Below are 21,256 nucleotides of genomic sequence, written 5' to 3' on the forward strand. Positions count from 1 at the left end.
GTTAAAAATCGCAAACATCTAGAAATGTTGAAAAACATTATTACTTATTTCTGTATCTTAACAGCTGCCAAAAAAGAAAGAACTACAATCAAGCAAGCCATGTGATAAAAATAGCTCTGCAGATCTTGCTTTACAAAAAAAATACCTTTCACAAATTTCCAACAAAAGGACAAAACACAGAGGAAAGGAAGTCAAGGCACAGCAGGAAGGAGGGTTGATAAGGGTCTGAAGGGGTGTGACAAGGGTGGTTGGGGTTTGGCACCAACCTGCAGACGTCCCCTGACATTGAATATGGAGACTGTGGGACCATTTTCTCAGACAGGGGTGATGAGCAGCAATCCAGGTCACTGTCCTCCTCCAGCGAGCAGAGGGGGGCGCGCACATCGTCCGCCTTGCCGTGCGACTTGGCGGTACCGCCGTCGTCTTCAAACACCTCGTCATCTCCGATGTCATCGGTACAATAGGACTCATTGCCTTCCATCAGTACGCTGGAGGACTTGGCCATGTGCAAGCGCGTAGCGTAACTGTCCAGCTCCGAGAGCCTGTGAAGGCTCCCGGCCGTGGAGGAACGGGAAAAAGGAAACAAGAGGCGAAGGATGTTTGTGCTCTTCTGCGCATCGTGCACCAGCTTCCCTTCATGAGGCGGGATTGGAATGGCGTAGTACTCGCTTCCTGGACCACTGATGTATTTGTAGTTGGTGGAAAAGGAGGGGACACGAGCCGAGAAAGGGAAGTTGAAATGGTGAGGTTTGCCGTTGTGCCCTTTGGCTTTGCTCATCTGAAACTGATTAATACCTGAGCCGTTCAACGGGACAGGTGGCAGCTCTCCCTCCGAGCATGTCCTATCGATGAAATTCAATCCGCTGGAAAGGTTATCCATCTTTGGGCCCACGTCGTTGAGGGATTTGGAAAATTTCAAAGAGCCACCGTCTGACTTGATGTTTACAGGAGGCTTCAGCAAATGTATCCAATCCTGCCCAAAAGGATTGCTCCTTTTGGCCTTTTGGGCAGCATCCTGGCAGACGGTTGTCACGGTAACACCCTGAGCCGTAGAATTCTTGCCGCTAGAACTCACCAGGACCACGGCTGTCTGTACAGGGCAGTGTGGGCCCTGATCCCCAACCACCACATCAGAACTGCATGCAGGGTTAAATGAATCAAGCAAAGAAAAACAAAAAAAAAAAGGCAGAAAAAAGTGTAAATGAAACAAAAAGGAAAGCATGCATAAAAAATAGTGAGGATTTATAAAGCACAGCAATATTTAGAACCTAATATATCCTGAGATTGCAGCTGGTCATAAGCGAAGCCCAGAGTAAGAACCTTGTGATCTCCTGTGAACATCTCTTTACCTGCAGATATCCTGGTTGGATGGCGTGACAGATGTCCGTGAGAAGCTGCAAGGGGCATTTACGGAGGTTGGGCTTCCTGCCTAAAAGAAATAAAAATATCATTGAAAAGGGTAATAACTAAAGGTGATTTACAACATCTCTTGGGTCCTGTTTGATATTGGACTGGAGTCCTCTGGGGAGTCTCTCTGCGATAATGGGGGTATTCACAGACAAATAATTCTGCAATTTATCACAGTTACACACAGTAGGTGAACTATCTACAAAGCCTTTTTTATCCCACAGTTAAGACTTCATTCTCAGGGATATATTTGTCACAATACAAAGTCAATTTGATCAGGGGTTGCTAACAATTCCTAGAGAGCCTAGTGTCTTTTGGTACTGACACCTGACATCTCGGTTTCATAGTTTTTTAACTGCATCTTCTGATGAGGCTCTGAAGTGGTGACTGTACCCTCAGTTAAGTCAATGTTTTCAGTAACTGTAAAAGACATTAAAATGTCTTTAAAAATCATATATAACTACTAAGAAAATAACTGGGTTAATTTTTTTAATTGACTACTGAGGCTAGAACAGAAAACAGAAAATATTAGGCCCCCGTAGAAAAAAGTTTGAGATTCCTGTCATAGATGTTCCTTCTTTCCCTGCTGTCTGAATCCTGATAAATGGCATTAATCTCCTCATTTCACTGTGCGGTTTAAAGAACTGTTCAGATGAAATACCTGGGTGAAATTCACAAAAGAACAGCACTAACAGGGACAATGTGAAGAAAAACTAACTATCTTATCCAGCTTGTTTCATATGTAGCACTGTGATCTGTAGAGTGGCATCTTTATTCATCTTTTTTCTTTCAGTTAGATCTCAGTTAATTAGAAGAAAACATTGAAAACCTCCTCTTTTGTACTACGGTTTTGGTTTACATTGATTGACATTTTTATCTTGTGTTTTCTTTAAAGACTCAAATTATTCATTGATTTAATCTACAAATAAATGAAGCCAATAGTTTGTGGCTGTAGGCTCGGCAGTAATCAATACATAATGAATGCAAGTAAGTACATAAGATGTTTGTTTTGAAAGTTGTTCAGGACAGCTGATCTAAAAAACAGCTTCACAGCACTATGCTGAACAACTATGAGGCAGGGTTATTGAATATCAATAAACCAACGAGGACAGACTAAAAAACATGGAAACTAAAAGCTAGTTTTAATTTGAAATCAGTTACATAATGGAAACAACATAAAACACTGAGAGCAAAACTTAAGGAGCATGTTCTATCAAAAATAAACACTTGCATATTATTTATTATTTAGTTCAAATTAAAAACAAGGAGATCATTGTATAGGAAATAGTATGAGTGTAGAATGACACAAACACATTTTTTTACATCTTTAACACATATCGCATGTATTTTTCGAAAAGGGGGGGTCCAATTAGAATCCTGTACACAAAGAAATTTCTGAAAAGGTTTTTTTCTTAGGGAAAACTTGTTGCCAAGGTAAAAGGGTAAAACATTTTAATTTGAGAGAGTCATCTGCAGAATATTGACTCAAAAATCTAGAAACAGGAGGTGGTTCCAAAGCATGTCATGTGTCTCAAAGTGGATTTGTTGTATATTCAGTTCCATCAGGTAAAATTAGGACTCTTCAGTCTGTGTGCACTGAGAGCATTATTCACTTGCTGTGTTGCAGCACTCCACCAAGGAAACAAACTGCTGTCTGAACAGCAGCTATCAACTGAAGAAAATCACAGAAATATGTACGAATGATCAGGAAATAACAATGAAATTCATTGTGAATTCATAAGCTATTATCAAACCTCTTTTACTGGAGATGGACAAACAAATTGCATGCAGTAAATAATCTTGAATTGCAAAGATTGCACAAATAAGTGAAAAAAGGAAAGGCTTGTCACAAATATACAAATATGATACCATTTGAGACCATCTTCACTTCTATTCAAGGTTAATATACAGGTATTAAGTTGAATTTCTTCTCTAAAATGCTCTTCCAAAAACAAATTTCCGAGGTTATTGGACCAGTTTTCTCCTCTATCAGATGGTTTCTATCTTTCAAGGCACTAAACTCAAATATGGTCATGTGCTATAGATTTTCACTCAGCAATTATGAGTAATATGTTATCAGCCTCTAAACACTGAGCCAGTTTTTATTTCAGGCTGAACATTTTCCCTGCTACCTAAAATCTAAAGGAGATCTAACAAACATTCCCTATGAGTAAAGTGCTTTTTGAGCTACAGCACTGCCACACATTAGCTTCCGCTGACCTATCACTCTCAAAGCCACATACAATCATCTATTTCCCCATGTTGTGAAATGAAGGACAGTCAGTGTTATACCCACTTTATATATTGTAAAGCTATAGAGCTTCTGCAGTCAGTTCCTCATGTTCAACAAAATGTAAAACATACTCTGCTTACAAACGACAAAAAAATGTCAGGGAAAAGCTCACTTAACACAAATTGCGCAATTTGGTGGCAGAATCCATTATTTCTGCAGTGAGATGCAATTGTAAGATACATTGGAAGTATTCCACCATAGCTCTCAAGGCACAGCGACTTAAGAGATATAAAAGGTAGAGCAAGGAGCTGCATCATAATTATAATAATAATAATTGCTTACACTTATATAGCGCTTTTCTGGACACTCCACTCAAAGCGCTTTACAGGTAATGGGGACTCCCCTCCACCACCACCAATGTGCAGCATCCACCTGGATGATGCGACGGCAGCCATAGTGCGCCAGAACGCTCACCACACATCAGCTATCAGTGGGGAGGAGAGCAGAGTAATGTAGCCAATTCATAGAGGGGGATTATTAGGAGGCCATGATTAGTAAGGGCCAATTGGAAATTTGGCCAGGACACCGGGGTTACACCCCTACTCTTTTCGAGAAGCGCCCTGGGATTTTTAATGACCACAGAGAGTCAGGACCTCATCCGAAGGACGGCGCCTTTTTACAGTATAGTGTCCCCGTCACTATACTGGGGCATTAGGACCCACATGGACCGCAGGGTGAGCGCCCCCCGCTGGCCCCACTAACACCTCTTCCAGCAGCAACCTTAGTTTTTCCCAGGAGGTCTCCCATCCAGGTAAGAAGGATCATCAGGCAAGAAGGATCCACAGGCGTCAACAAGCTTTTTGGTTCCTACACAAATCTATACCTACCTTAATCTTTTCACTTATAAACCGTAAAGTGCATAATATTTAGGTCATTTAGATATTTAATTTTAATAGGTTATCTGCAAGGACCTGTTTATCTATGTTTGTAATATTGATTTTTCCAGAATGCTTTTTCAATTAGGTAATTAGGTAACTCCAGGTAGTTTATAATCAAGCAGTTCTGTCTGGAAGTAAAATTCTATTCTTACATTTTCATACAACAAAAACCAAGTGATATTTTCAGATGTCTCAAGTCCCCCCACCACAGTTTCACCCTTGGTTAGGTGTTCATCATTCAGCACTGTAATTGTCACCATCCATTGTTTTTATTTCCTGTCAAATTTAATCGTATTAAGCTTATTCTAAGGTTTTAACCTTTAAGATCTGTGACACCTTGTGTTCCTCTAACCCTGCTGCATGAGATATGGGAGATACGGACATGGGTAGCCACCACCAGAGACACCTGCTTGCTGGGAGGGAGATATGGGTCTGTGGTCACACAGGTGGACAGGGAGTTTTTCCCAGTTACTTCCCACTCGGAGTGTTTGCCGTGAGAAAAGCTGCACACACGTTTGGCTGCAAGAAGTCACTCACAGCCTCTACTGGAACAGCTTCATTTCCAGACTCTACTGTAAAATGTTCTATGGCAACTTGGAAATACTGGAACCACGTTGGTATAAAACAAAACTAACAATGGCAAACTGATGTACTCTCATGACTCTGCAGTGACGTGTAGAGAATCGGCACAAATCTGTGATGAAATATCTGCATCATGTCATGCAACAGTCTTCAAAGAACACTATAGGAAAGTGAGCAATTTAAAGGAAAGCCATGTACAAACAAAGACACTGAACTACTAAATAGTTAACTGGACAGGATTAACTTGCTTACAGCACTGCCATGAAAGAAAAGCCATTGTGTTTCCTTAGTTTGTGCAAAGTTCATCTGGACTGGTAAATCAAAGGGGTCACCACCCAGCTTTCACTGACATGGACTTCAATCCATCATTTGTCCTGACACATACTGGACCTTTTCTCCTATGCAATATGTTTTTGATACATTGCACGTGTATACTGGAATTTATTGATTGTAGATTTTTTCCCCAATCGATCCAAACATTTGGCCATGAATAAATGATTCATCATTTATTGATAAAGAACGGATATATATAAATAAGTCAGCAACATGGGAGACACAGACTGAGGGAAAGGCTGGACTCTCTCCCCCAGACAATCTGGGTCATGCCTCTGAGTGGCTGCATTTACACCTCAGGGTGAAAACATGTGCTTTGAAGGCCTCCTCCTTCCCTGAGGCATAGTCTGACAGCTCCTTCCATCTCGGTATCACAGCTGCATCAGTGCTAATGTGTGAAAAGTTCTTTAATCCACTTTAAACCAAGGAAAGCAAATGACAGTCTTTCATAAGGCTCTTTATTCACTGAAGTCTACCCTTTTAGTCTAGCTATTTTAGCTCCGAGTACCTTGGTGGGGTGAAATTCACAAATCACTGAAGAAATCATGGGTGTGCTGTATCTTACAGTATATCTTTACCTTCACTGTTCAGCTTACTCTTGATGTGGCCAAAGGCTGAGTTACCATAGTATCTCTATGAACTTCATAACATGTAGTTTGATAAATAAAACATAACATTATAGTACTTCTTGATGCTTTATTGTAGCAGAGGTTTTCATTCCAGTAGTGCTGGATGGCCTTGTAGTTCTGCCCTTCAACATCACTGTCATTCAAAGAAGCATGTTTGTGAATACATACTGTACAGTACAAACTGTAATGTCTATTACATGTCTGTAAATCTCTGTCTGTTTGGAGGCATTAAACTGTATGATTGTCTGTCAGCAATGTCTTTGCTAAACCTTGAATTGGTGAGAAAGACATATATCACTGGGACAACCTATTTCCTTTTGACATCTCTCAGATGAGCATTTCATGTTTATGCATCTGCTCCCTGAAAAGGAAAGAGAATGTTCCACAAAAGACATTTCACAAATCAGAAGCATGTAGTAATTTTTCACTTAAATTTAAATGAAAAAAAAAAACCTGTTGGAATAAAAGTCTCCAGACCTAAGTAAATAGTTGCGAGTACCTTCTTTCAGTTACGTATCTACACATACTGGACTGTACTATACCCACTCATCTGTATAAACACACAAATGTAAAGACTGTAAAAATCAACAACAAAAGAAACCAAAGATTATGAAATGGCACGGATCTTTATTATTAAAAAAACTCCAACAGAGCACCGATAACATCACATACCCAGTCCTAAGACACTGCAAATGACTATTTCACTGCAAAAGAAATGCAGTTTCAAAATATCTGTTTTCTTAATAGCTCAATAGAGTTTACATTTTTTATGTCACACTGAAAAGGAAAATAAGACTCATTGTTGTAACCCAATATTTCTGCAAACATTCCCAAATAGGATAATACAAAATATGTAGCAGGTTTTGTTGGCCTGTATAAAATAGCACACTGTTAGTAATGAGTGAACTGATCTCAATACTATGGAAATGGGGTACTATTTCCATGCCTGAAATGCCATTGTCAGGTGTGTCTACAATATGACCAATCAAATGTTTTTCTCTTTGGTTTCTTAATACAGTATAGCAACGTTTAAATGACTTGGCTCAACCAGCCTAGAAGTTAAATGACATCTATATAACTTTAGAAGCATTATTAATGACATTAATGTCTCAATTTCTATGGCTACCTCCAAACCTAAAGTATGTCACTCATTCATTTTTTAATATCCTCAAGCACATTTTATTATATATTATTTGTAAATATGTCTCTACACAGGTTAACGTCAGCCCCCTGACAATACATCCACATTGCCCAGAATGCATTGGAGGGCAGAAGTGACTTAAACCCTCAAATCCCTCTTTATGTGGTTTAAAAAAGCAGAGAAAAATGCATTAAGTCCTTGGTACAAAATCAGAGAGAGATCTCAGTCTCTTCATATCAATGGTTTCAGTGCTGCCTGTCATTGGGAAATATTTGTTGTCAGATATCAAGATTAAAATTAGGAAGACAACTGACCTCAGAGCTTCCTGCAAAAGCAAATAGTTGAAGTCAGTCCTGAGACCAACACTAAATGGATAACAACTGCAACAGCTTTATTTTTTAAACTAGCCAATTTCCCACAGACAAGGTCAACTGCAGAGTATGAAGTGGTGCAAACATGCAGAGCAAAATCACTGTCCTGAGACCATGAAGGCCATACATGAAATTCATTTCAACTAAAAAAAAACAACTTCCGCAACAATTAATTTTATAGTCCACTCTGAAAAACGAGTTTAAGGGGTCCATTTCTTTTAAAACCCATTCAGAAAAAATAAATAACTCTAAAATATGGAAGAAGAAAAAACTCCTACCCCCCCCCCCAGCAAAACTTTATTTTTTTCATCTAAATTTATACTTGCCTCTTGAGGTTTACAATGTATCAATGTTTTCTGGCAAAGACTATACAGACCTGCTGTTTATCTTTGACTGTCAGCCACAGTGATTACCAGCCATAGCCTGCCAAACTGCTCAATCCTCTGCCAAGGTCTGGATGAAATACACAGCACAACACTGTTCTAGCAGGTACTTAGTGCATAATGTCACTACACTGTACATATGCACCAGTGGAAGTGCAGGAAACTATTACTAGTGAGGTTGACTCTAACATCAAGTAAATGGTTTATCTGCTAAGAGGCTCACACATACACCGAAATGGACTTCGCTAAAGCTGCCTTAGGAGACAGATGTAGCCTTGAGGGAAAGTCTCTTCTTATCACATTTTCCTTTTTCAGCTCTTTTGATTTTTCCCATGCTGTTGAAGGTTATTTTTTAACATGAAAGGGAGGTATTAAAAGCTGGCATTTGAGAATTAAGGAACCTCGATATGAAAAACAAAAATAAAGTAGAAGGTTAGAGGCAACTTTTTCACTAGGCCTTTTAATATGCTAAAACCAAGCCACTGAAGTGTATTTTTACTGCGTCTGGCTCATGGTCCTAAGACATACTGCACATTTACTAAAAAGGCACTGATATACTATGAAAACAAAGGTGTTACCTTGAGAGTGGGCTCCAGTCTTGTAGACTAAATATAGACTTCAAAGCATTCATAACCATGAATAAATTTTAAATTAAATTTTACAGCACACCACACAAACAAGGACTACAGACAACATTTACCCTCTATATTGCCAATCAAATGTATTACATTTAGTTTTTAACTGTAGAAACAGTACTTACTGCTTTGCTGCATATTCCTTTGCTTTTCCCGACTCAAATGTAAAGAAATATGACAACATTTATTCAACGAAAGCCCAATTATCTGGGAGAGCCGATTCCTCACCCCAAAAAAATCTAGTCTTTGCAGAAGGTGTTGGGGTTTTTTCAACCATCCACCTTCTTATCCCTTTAGTCAGCGCTGGGTCACAAAAGAGCCATAGTCTATCCCAGCAAGCAACGGGCAAATGACATACTGAAGGGCAGACACTGACAGGCACACACTCACACCACATTGCGTGGTGTTATCTGTTGTACTGAGTTGTCTGCTGTACTGTGCATGTCCTGAGAGAACAGCCTTTAGTAAGAATCCCATTGTATATGTACATATGGCAAACAAACTCCCCTATCTCACATCATGGCCAATTTTCCCAGAAGCCAAAAAGCCTACCAGCATGCTTTTGGACTATGGGTGAAACTGGAGCAGCCTGTAATAACTCTCAGGATTTTCCCTTCAGCTTAATTGTCAAGTAATAACTGACCACTTATTTGATGAATGAGACCAATATAGCACTTTTCCGAGGTTTTATTCTTTGATCACTTTAAGAGGCCTACACAGTAATTGGATTACAGTTCTTACAGACTTAAACATTACATGTACTGTTTTTGAGTTGTGACTACTTAAAGGTTACATACCTTTGAAATATTACTTGACCGGCTTGCAGAGTGTCCCAGCTGCTTCTCATTCTGTAAGAGAAAGAGGTAAGATGAGTAACTGTTTTCTTCCCACTGAAATATTACTGTTAGGACAATGTGAATGCATAGAAAAAGTTAAAAGACACAAGTCTAGGAAGCCTAAAATTTTACTATATATATTATTGAATATTTTACTTTTTAATAGCAAATATTCTAAATGTTTAAAAGTAAGAAGTTAAATGAAAATGTTTATATCCAATCAGGCAGTTTTATATTTTGTTTAACTAATTTTGCCCAATCTCTTCCCTTTATGAAGACAAACCTATGGTCCTAAATGCCTGAAACACAAAACAAGAATTGATCAAGAAATTAAAAGGATGGTCTGTCCAAATGCAAAGTATTTAGTGCTTACATAATAACAGGTCTTTATTCTACATCTACTGTATAGGCTGTGCTCAGTAGTCTTTCTGCTTTCACATGAAACTAACTTGGTTCATTCTTCAATTTAAAGCCATCTATTCCTCTGCCAACCCTCATTTCAGGTTGGTTTCATACAAACTAGGTTTTTTTCTTAGTTTACAATCTATACATTTACTTTCACTTTGTTTTCCCCGGACAAACACTGCTTCCTGCTGTCCACTGCAGATTTCTCTGGAGAAGGATTTTAAATACCTATTTTCAAAGCATTCCATGTGCCTGTAATGGTTTTGGTCTTTCAATCTTTTCAGAGCAGTCATGACTATAAATCTCGAGAGCAATTTTGTAAATTAACCTGAATGCTTTCATTAGTTTGCATATTTTTGCCATTTACTTCAAAGCTCTGCAATATCTGAGAATATTATCTGAAAAACTAGTACACATCCTCATTTAGCCCTGTAAATAAAGGGCCTAAAAATACAGCTATTCCAACCATAGCTCAAGGGCCTTTTCTCTAAAAGAAAAAGCAGCAATTGAATAATGTGCAAGCTTTCAGAACCTTTAACCTTTTTTTTTGTTCTCAATTTAAAGATGCCACCATTTTTTCAGAATTTTATCCATATTATGGTCATAAATCAGAGGACACCTGATGTATGCAGTTTTACCTAATAGATGTGAGTTTTCCTTGATACTTGTGAGTGGGCTTCTCTGACACTTAAACTATATCTGCTTTGCATTTTGATGATTCTGTATTTGAATGGCTAAGGGGTTAGACAGAGGAAAAACATCCCAGACTTTCAAATTCAAGGACTAACAACGAAGTAAATGCAAGGCTAAATTCTGTGGCTTTATACCAACTAAACTTAGTCAGTTTAAACTGCTGGTGAACCCAAGCTTGGACACAAAGATTGTCATCTAAAGTGATATCTAGTGCCAGAAACCAAAATGAAGCACAAAGCCATATGGTTTATCTTATCCTTTAATCAGTATCTGTTCTTTCTTTTTCAAAAATACATTTCTGTTTAAAAGTATTAATAAATAAATTATTGCATATGTCTCCCTATAGTTATAAATATTGTATGGTGTTTAATCAAGGAAATGCAATTTAGATTTTTTTCAACCGATAATGAATTGTAATTAGCATAAAACAACCAAGGTTCACATCTACAACAACATTTAATAAAGCAATTTCAATGAACGGCAGTGTCTGAGAGGCAACAGCTCATCTGATACAATAAACACTTAATTTGTTTTTATTATAAAATAAACAAGGTATTTAAGCAACACGCACATCACAAGCCAAGGAGTTATGGAAAACAAACAGCAGATGGTAGGAACATAAGAAGGTCAGCCAGTAAGCATGGTGGATGGAACACCAATGGCCAAGATGATAAAAAACAGGCTTTCCTTTCAATTAGGACACCATTACCAACAACCAATTAAACCCTGTGCAGCTGAAAGATAAAACACTATTAGTAGACACAAACAGGAACCCCAGTGTTACAAGTACTTGTGCCCACATGGGTCTTTCAGCAAGTGAAATGTATTATGTTATTGGGAATGCACTGGAACTGATGGGAGTTGACGACTCTAATCCATTCATCGACATTAGGGCTATTTAGAGTATTAAAAACATGACTTTCTGAACAGGATAAGTAGAAATCAGCCCCCAGATATTCATCTAAGATTTTAGTTATTAGAAAATTGACAATTAATGGTGTAAATAAACCAGATTTATGCAAGTTATGCAAGTCTTTGCGAGTGCTTAACATTATTCCTTGAGAGATTCAGTGATTTTCTTTTATTAAATACCTCATTTACTTACTGCAAATATGTAAAAAAATATTTAGAATCCTTTAGATTTTCTTACAGCCTCAAACTAAATTAATCTTTCAAGCACAGTAAAACACAAGACTTTGAAAAATGGTTCCTTGCTTTATGTGCCATTAAATAAATAATTAGGTCTATTGATTGATTTCAGGACAGGAGGCTGAATGGAAATACCATACGTCAAGACTTTTCCATTTCCAATTTTGGGGATACTACAGTAACACTAGTAAAATAACACTCGTTTCATGTTAAACATGGAGATATCCATTTCCAAAGCGCTAAAGCAACACCTCTATCATGATGTTTCTTTCAGAAAATATAATGTAAGCCTTGATTTTGAGAACAAACCCGAACTGTCTGACAAGTTTAGAGAAGGTATGAACCCAGGTTTTAAGAGTCAGTTCTAAAATGGGAACATAAAGGCAGAGGAACCTGTATTCATGCTGACAACAGCTGTCTTTTAAATGTTTACCATTTGTCAATGCTATTTGGCCCTGATCATGCAGAACTTTTTTTGGCAACTTTCAGAGGATAGTGGTATAAAAATCCTCCCAGCAATATTTGACAAAGAGCCTGTTGCACACATGTAGGAATCTGTACAATGTCAAATAACCACACTAATTCAATAAATTGGCAAGAAAATAATATGTGAAAGGTTCTTGTGAGTATCCTGAAGTTTCAACAGCTCTTTCTGAAAACTTAAAACTGTTGTAAGTTAAGTTAAAACTAACTTCTAAAAGTGTAATGCTTCAAAACACTGGATATCGGGATTGAAAAAAAACATTTAATCACCATCAATTTAAGAAATATGCATTAAATAAAGCAATAAAGTATTATAAGCCAGCATGGAAACAACAGTGATGTTTAATATAAACCATTATTCTTTACTTTATGGAAGGCTTCAGGTTGTCCTTAAAGATATTTATAAACTTACCTGCTCCTCTATCAGGATACCTGACAGATACATCTGATTCTCTAATAATTACCACACATTCAGTCATAAAGCTCTTTGAATTAAAAGTGAAAATTTCAGCCTACATCACTTTAGTCAGTACTTTCCAAACAATTCAACTAGGTGCACTGTTCTCCAACTCTGTAGTGAAACACTAATGGTTAGGAGAAACAAAGGCAAGGGTGCTCTCTGTCTCCAAAACTACAGTATGTACACCATCCAGGGCTTACACTTACACATTTTACACAGATCTTTATAATCAAGAGTGGTACTTTCACCCAAGGTCCATGCTTCCTATTTATATCTATTAATTTCCTATAAGGCTACATGTCTTTAGAGTAGCCAACTATACAGGAGCTAAGAAATGTTTTGTCTCCCTGTGTGAGAATGAACTCTGATGGGATTTAAATAGTCCAGGATTAGTAACAAGTATAAGACGTGATCAAAATATCTAGGTCAGCATCACTGGTGTCACACACAGCATAAGACAGTTGTGAAAAGCAGTTATATCAATGTTCAGTAACAAGACTGTAAGCTATATTCTGCTTCGTCCCAAAAGCTCAACAGCGTTGTTTGAAAAAGAAACAAAACCATTTGCTGTACAACTATGAAATAGTACTATAAGTCATCTACTGTATAACACAACCACTAAGAGCAAGCAAAATTGGTTAGTCAAGATCTACCCTTTCTTCTGAGCCTTTTAGTTAGGCTGTTTTCTGAGAAGCCAATCACATAAGAACAGATCCACAGATACACATGACTGCTTATATTGACTGCCATTAGGGATGTGCTCTAACTGAGCACTCAGACCTGTTGATGTTTGATGTCAAAATGCAAAACAAAATCAATGGATGATATATTTGTGACCGTTGTCCATTAGGAAATGACCCTCTCCCATTTTAAAATTACACACATAAAGGATAATTAAATAAGTAATAAGTGAATTAACTACAGTATATTGTTTAATAATATGATTGGCATAACATAAATACAAATAATTTTGACCCTAGGAAATCATTCATTGCTTATAAACAACAATATTATGACACTCAAAGTGTGTTGGATTTAATTCAGAAAGAAAACTATGTTCAAGTCTCATGGAGTAAAAGAATTATAACTAATATTTTTAGATTCAGGTTATGACAACATGCTGGTATATTGTTTTACTCCACCTACAGTTAAGGCCTCTTAGGTCATGTAGTCAAAACATGCTGAAAAGGGTCAGTCTCGGCGACTTCGCTGTCAGCGTACAAAGCGCCAGCTATTAATCACATTATAATCCGTCACTGATGCCAGAAGGCCGGTAGTTTTGATAGATATGCAAAATGCACAGTGGCATCACAATCCTCAGTAAGCCATCAGAAGAGCCAGGCTTGTGTGTGCCAAAGTCAAAAACTACAGCATGCCCAAAGAGCTGGTTTTACCTTTCATGGCTGCACATAAATTCTTCAAGTGGCTGTGTACAGGGAAAACACATTCAGTTTTAATGTTCTTTCAGAAACTATTTTGTAGAGGGAAACAACAATAAAAAAGCAACTGCAAACAGCAGACACTTTCTACAGCAAAATGAAATATTTGAAAGACACAAACTATACAAATATACTTCTTCAATTACAGAGCTCTGTTGACAAATATTGCAATTGTAAAATAAATACCAATCAAAAAACAATTTGCATGGAGACGAGCATAAACTTTAAGACAAAGGAGAAAAAGCTTCTTGTTTTAAAGAGGACTCAGAGGAATGCACTTAATAAGAGTCCTTAGGGAGGAGGTCCCCAAAGACAAGTAGCTCTGCTATCAGCTCTGATAACTTATTACAAACACTAATAAAACTATGCACTCCAATTTAAAGCACTTTCAGTTAAGACCATGCTCAGAGTAAAGTGCCAAACACGTGCATAAAACAAGTTCTATGGCACATATAAAATCTGCCAAATGACATTGCACACAGGAGCTAAGGACAATGTTTAGGCTGATGGATTATATACATGCATACTTTACACTGAGTTCATAGAACAAATTCATACAGTAAATAGAGATCCCTTGTTTCAGAAATGTGTAAATGAAGAACTCCATGTCATTCCTGGTGTACTATTTCTGTAAACAGGTGGCTAATCCATGTACTACTACAGAGCATGGTCACAGATCCACCATGACTCTAATAATATTTACTTCCAGTGACTGTCCACAGACTATGGAGGAGCCACACCTGCTGCAGGGTACAAAGACGGTAAATCTCCTTGATGGATCTTCTTCTTGAGGATGACCTTCTGCCTGTACACAAAAGTGATCCAAGTTAAAAACAGCACACCATTTTCCTGGAAGAAGAGTCCTTTCGTTGAGGCTGCCTGGCACATTACAAAGTTGGAAGAAAACTCGAAAAGCTTTACATCTGTCTGGAGGTCTTGCTTTTTACCTTGCTAACCATATGTAGTCCTTCATGTCATCTTATTGCAAAACACAATGAAAGCCCCCTTCTGGGAGTCTCTGGTCCAGGTTTAGGGCCATCCATAAATCATGTCTCCGATACAACGTGTATCTTCTCATCCCCCTTGTCGCTTTCTGTTGCTCTAAGAATCCACCCACTCCCCTTCTTAAAATAAAACCACATTTAGCTTCCATCATTCATCTTTTTTATGGATTGTGTGACTCAATATAAAAATGTGTTTTCTGTAGCAGGACTGATTTAGGACAAAAACCATCTCTAAAATTTAAAATGAGATAAAGACAAAATGATGTAATAAATGAATGTTAAGTTTTCGGATATATGTACACCTGCCACAAATAATTATGAAAGTTCTATCAGAACGTACACCCCAAATGTAGGTCTGCACATACTGTACACTAAGCTGCACCACATCAAACTAAATTATCTTCACTGGGTCAAAAAAACACCAGCATTACAAAGAATTTGAAATATTGTGTTCTGGAATCACAAAGAAGTTTAAGCTTACAAAACAGTATTTTTTACGGTTGACTTTTTTAGTCAACCCTTCCTGATAATTCCTAACAAAACAACTAAAATACACATTTTAGTCCCATATCTTCAAATCTTCACTGGTTACATTCATGCTTCTCTTTTTGTAACTGCCAACATTGCCTTCTTATTGTCACACAATTTAAACAGCTATTATAGATCAATAGCACTCTCACTATCCTGGTAGAAACAAAGGTATCATGTCATAAGAATCTCTTTGCATCATCAACTTCTACTGTAACAAAATACACACAAATCAAGTGTAGGCTTTTAGATTTTGCATTTATTAAAAAAGAAAAATGCTACAATTGAAAATGCTGCATAAAATATTTTAAATAAAATGTTAAATAATGCCTTAGACTATGGACTATAGACTATCTATCATAAGACCTAAAACTGCTCCCATTTTTTCTGCACTAGAAGTTTAAAGACTCTTGAGATTATAGTTATCGTCTTCCACTTAGTTTGGGCTCCACTATTTAAACACTGTTACCCAGCCTCTTTATGGTGTTATTAAAAATATGAAAATGCAATCTTTCGGTGAAATAAACTTTTGATTAAATGTCTCCTGATGAACTTGCAGTTGTAGGAGTGTACATTTGATGTTTTTTGACAGACATGAGCAATTGATTAAAATTTAATTCAGTTACAGATAAAAGTGTACACACCTACACTGCACTTTCCACTTGTAGTGGAATCATTTTCTGGGGGAATTTCATTATCCTGCTACCATTAGTGGAACTGAAAATCTTGATTTAGCATGCTGGAATAATTTATCACCTATGTACAAGTCACACCACAGTCGGGAACAAGGCCACTTCATTATTTTGCTATGCAGCTGTGGTTCACATTTAGCTTATTTTCATGCATTCTACCACTGTACTATTTCATTTTAGTGAAAGATGTGTATTTCACCTTGATTTGCCACTAACTTGTTTTTGTTATTGCTCGCATTTGCTATATAATTTCACATTTTAAGCAGTCATATGTTTAGACTTCAGACTATCAATATGTGCCTATTTCCTTCCAATTTTCCTTCAATTTTTTTCTACTCTAGAATATTATATAGACATCATGTGTAATTCCTTTCTTACCTCTCAAGTTATTTTGGTAGATACTTTTTTTATAGTTATAGGTAGCATTCCATACAAAGAAACTCTATAAGTTTACTTTAAGCACAGCACATCAAGTTGTATAAACGTCATTACAGGCATTAAACAGTCATTTCCAAGTTATTTTTGTAACACAATTTGATTTATTGGTAAAACATATCCTGAAAGTAAATGCCTGACATCTGTGAGGGGTTCTATGAATTGGCCAACCCAGAATCCTTCCTTTTCTAACCAATTCTCCTGTGAGAAACGTAAACAATGCTTTGCTGCCTTGGGGAGGGCAGACACCGCTACATTAAGGGTCCCCCAGCCATATCTACAGTATCCAAACCAATCCCATAAGCTTATTAAAATTGCAATTTGGCTATCAGAATGTCAATCCTTATTCCCATGGGGTTGTGGGGATATGGAATAAGCTATGCAGTCATGTTGCTGAAGCCGATACCCCGGCTTTTTTCAAGAAATGGGAGCGTGAGGTTGTTGGATCAACTAACCAATTAACTCAATAAACAGAATGGCCTCCTCTCCTTTGTAGCAGTTCTTAGGTCACCAGGATAAAGCAGGAAATAGATGGTCAATGCTCTCTAAACTTCCCAGTAAACAGTGACTCCAGTAACTTGCTAGGCACCTGCAGGCTGGCAGTGATGTCAATGAGAAATACGCTGTTCCTCCAATCTTTAAATCGCCTGTCACACACTACGGAGTTTGCAACAAGTCTGAATAAACTCCATGTTGGGCATATACAGTATATGTAATAATGAGATATTGCTGAGCTTTACACCAAAATGGTTCTGAGCTAAATCAAATAAAATTTGTGGCAAGAGATAACTGTGTTTGAATGTGGTCTTACTTTTCATTTAATAACATTTCCCTTCATGGCAGCACAATCATTTTGTTGTTGCTGTTGGATTGTCTTTTGAAACAGAATTGATAGTGATAAAACTGCTGAGTACCACAGAGTATGCAAATTGGGATTATATTATTTAGATTCATATTATTTATAAAAAAATATTCAATATAAAGTAACCAGCTTTGTTTTTAAGCTGTTCATCAGAACTTCATTAGGTCTGGCATGGTGTTTAAGTTAATTACTGAAATTTAAATGATTATAAAAGCAATGGAGATGAGGAAACTGATTCTAGAAACTGTTTTCTTATGGGTAATGGTCTTCTTTAAAATAATCTTTGTTGTTTATTGGAATGCCCTCCTTTTAGAGAGCAGGGGTCCTGCGTGGTTCACACAGCAAAAGGCTAGAGCCTAATGTACAGGAATTGTGACACTTACTGTCTACAGCAAACAGTCTTGAGACAATAACACTACAAAGGCTACTCACAGGCTCCCAAGTGGTTTGACCAGAAAAGGAAAGCATGTAGAGTCCTACAGTCTAGACATCATTGGAGCATGGATTTCATTAGCTTCCAGGGATTTTGTCTTCTACTGATAGCGTACAGATGTGTCTGAACTCTAATCCGGTACTTCACGTTGGGGAGTAAAAGGAGGGAAAGTCACTAAAAGGGAGTTCTTACTACTTTAAGTTATTATAATTATATAATTAAATATGATAATAAAGCTGCAAAGACTTTTTCTAACAACACCTATTTGGGTCCCATAACCTCATTAAAGCCAACGGACACAGTATGCAGTTGTTTTAGCAGAATGTTTAAATCGTACGACAGCCATTAACTCGGCAAACCACACATCCACCAAATCATACCATAAATACCCTTCCTTCAGCACACTGCAGGAAATCCTTCTCTTTTCATCAGCAGGAACACCACACATGGGTTTCAGCAATCCGAAAAATCCGTGGTCAACTACCACAACAGATTGCATCCACATGTTGCACAGGAAACTGCCAAAATGCAGTACCTACTGTACAATTAAGGCTAGAACTGCACCTGCAATCTTCAAGAAATGGAAGTCAGGTTATGGGTTTTTTTTAAACATGGGTGGATCTCTACTCATTGTAGGAGAGAAAGTGTATAGATAATAAGAGACACTATTTCAAACGTTAAAAGATTCATTTGCAGAGCAGTATTTTAAAACAGAAAAAAGAATGAATCCTGCTGTGAAGGACGCAGGGCTCCGAGGAACTGTGCTATTAGCATGTTGCAATCCATTACATTAAGTCTTAGTAATGTTCTTGTGGTCCAGAAAAGAGGCATCTTCTGACATTTTACAGACTGTTGTACTTACCACAGAAGTAGACAAAAATGCAGAAGTAGCAACAGTAAGCACATACAATATTTTTTACTACGCTTTCTGGTTTTACATCAGAATTCGAAGTTCAGCAAAAACTAATCTCAAAACATGTTTTTTATATTCCTTGCCTCAAAATGAACTGTACAATATTATCATATCTTTTTTCTCTTCAAGAATCACAGAAAGCGAAGTTTGTAATGATTTTGAAATTGTCTAGAATAACAAGAGTGTAGTAATATACAAAGAGCTGACAGGTGGGTTCTAAAGCATTTTCTTTGGCTGTTAATGTGAATCCAAAAAGAGAATAATATTAAAAGGGTTAAATACGAAGGCTTGTGTGTATGGACGTGGTGATTGAAAACATTAGCAATAAACAGATGCAAAATCAAACACTTATTGAGACGTTTTGTTATACTTGCTTCTAATACAGAAGCTGCAAGGTCTGTTGATGTTTCTAACCTAAACAGTATATTGCTGACCTGTAAATCAGGAAGGCTGGGTTGAAGGAGGCCCAATAAGTTAAGGTTGTGCGTTATCTGGCCTCTCAAGAACGCCTCACTCATTTACTACTGTGAAAAAGACAATCCTAAATAAAGAGCACACATTTTCACTTATGATTGTTAAGCTATTTCAATATAAACACAGAAGATCCTGGAGTCTAAATGTTTCATTGAACTGAATGAAGATCACAAGGTTCAATTACCTGACCTTTAATGCAGCGATATTACAAACACTCCTAAATATAAAATTATTTATTTCTCTGAAAAGAATGTTAAATTGCACTAGCATGGAAAAACCTCTGTGACTGCTAGTCAGTACATTAGACCTTGGGAAGCAGATTAATAATTTTGAGGCAAAAGCAACATGCTATTCCAGCGATGTTGGAAACCACTGTATTTCTCTTGCAAATAACAGAGTGTTTTTTTAAAGGGCTGTGTAGTGCATACTTGTCATGTACATTGCTTTTAATAGGCATATCCTGTTTTGATTTGATTTGAATTTTATATTATACCACACAAAATTATCCTTGTACTTGAAAACACATCAGCATGCGTAGGCTGCAAAGGAACAAGTAATAGGTTTATTCCATGCTGAAAAAAAGAAGAAAGAGAACACAACGTTTCGGCCGTGGAGCCTTGAAGAAGGCTCCACGGCCGAAACGTTGTGTTCTCTTTCTTCATTTTTTTCAGCATGGAATAAACCTATTACTTGTTACAATGTATATTGACACACAAACGCACTACAGTATATTAACTAAATCTAATACATTCTTAAATTTTGAGTTGGATGTTAATTTTTAATCAAAAAGGTCTTTACCGATTTTGTACTGTTTTAGAGTACAGGTGGTCTCTTTTGCATTATAACAATTGTCCGGTCACGTATGTCACTTTAAAACTGCTTTGGAAACTCTGTGTTAAGTGTTTTTAATAAGTCTAAAGCCTTGGTTTAAATATGTATAATAGTTAGTTATTTTTAAAGTAATATAAGTTGAAGAAAGATGAAGAATTTTAAACAAACATTACTTTAAAAAAATAAAACTTCTAAGAGCAAATTTCAAACGATGTGAACTAGTTTATCCCTTTAAAAAAAGGTATCAAGTTTGAACTAACACAAGTAAATATTCTTGAGAGATGTTTTTTCGGTATTGTTTGTTTCAGTCAAAAAACATTCAACACTGGCATTGAAACTTGGGAAATGAGTTGTGTTCAGCCTATTGTATTTGTTGTATTTGTTGTAAATATTTCAATACCACATGGTGGCAGGCAGGAGTTTGCCCTTACTATAGGTAGTGACTTGTTTAAAAGTGCTGTAAATGGAGTGTATTCAGAATCTATTTACTAGGTGCTAGTAATCACAATAATACTAGGAAGAAAATTGGCAAACAAATTCCTATGAGGCTCCATCTGAGTATGCTTATTTGTGTACGTTTACAATGCAAAGTTAATAAATACAGATAAACCTAGGATACTGGAGATTCCATCTGGAGTACCGTCCCCTATTGCCACCATTCTGGCAGATTTTACATTTAAATCCCAGTCTTGCACGTGACCATTAATCTTATGCCAAGGGATTTCACACAAAGCCACCGATTTTGAGCAGTGATGTGATTTGCTAAAACTTGGATTGAAATTACAAATCAATCTCTAAGCTCAGCTACCTACTTTCTTCTTGAAAAAAAAAACAAGAGCAGAGGCAAAGGCATAAGTTGTGCCCTTTGTGATGTATTCTGCTCCTTCGGCTCTCCTCTTGTTCGGATGTTTCTTTCTCAGACAGCTCAGTAGCGTTTCAGGCTAAAAGCTGATTATCTGTCACCGAA

At 37.1% G+C, this 21,256-nt stretch overlaps 1 protein-coding gene across 12 annotated transcripts in view; it reads right to left on the minus strand.

Annotated features, from left to right (window-relative positions):
- Positions 1-21,256, minus strand: part of marchf8 (membrane-associated ring finger (C3HC4) 8) — a 93,702-nt gene that overhangs the window by 16,082 nt on the left and 56,364 nt on the right. For 10 of the 12 annotated variants that reach the window (XM_088635401.1, XM_088635403.1, XM_088635400.1 and 7 more), the window contains 3 exons: positions 9,450-9,500; positions 1,350-1,429; positions 267-1,136 (listed from right to left, as the gene is read on the minus strand). In XM_088635401.1, the coding sequence (XP_088491527.1) occupies positions 267-1,136; positions 1,350-1,429; positions 9,450-9,500 (1,001 nt within the window). The remainder of the gene's footprint in view (positions 1-266; positions 1,137-1,349; positions 1,430-9,449; positions 9,501-21,256) is intronic. The other 2 variants (XM_088635411.1, XM_088635412.1) reach the window with 1 other exon arrangement.

Source organism: Lepisosteus platostomus, chromosome 6, assembly GCF_059453375.1.
Source record: "Lepisosteus platostomus isolate fLepPlt1 chromosome 6, fLepPlt1.hap1, whole genome shotgun sequence".
Lineage (NCBI taxonomy): Eukaryota > Metazoa > Chordata > Actinopteri > Semionotiformes > Lepisosteidae > Lepisosteus > Lepisosteus platostomus.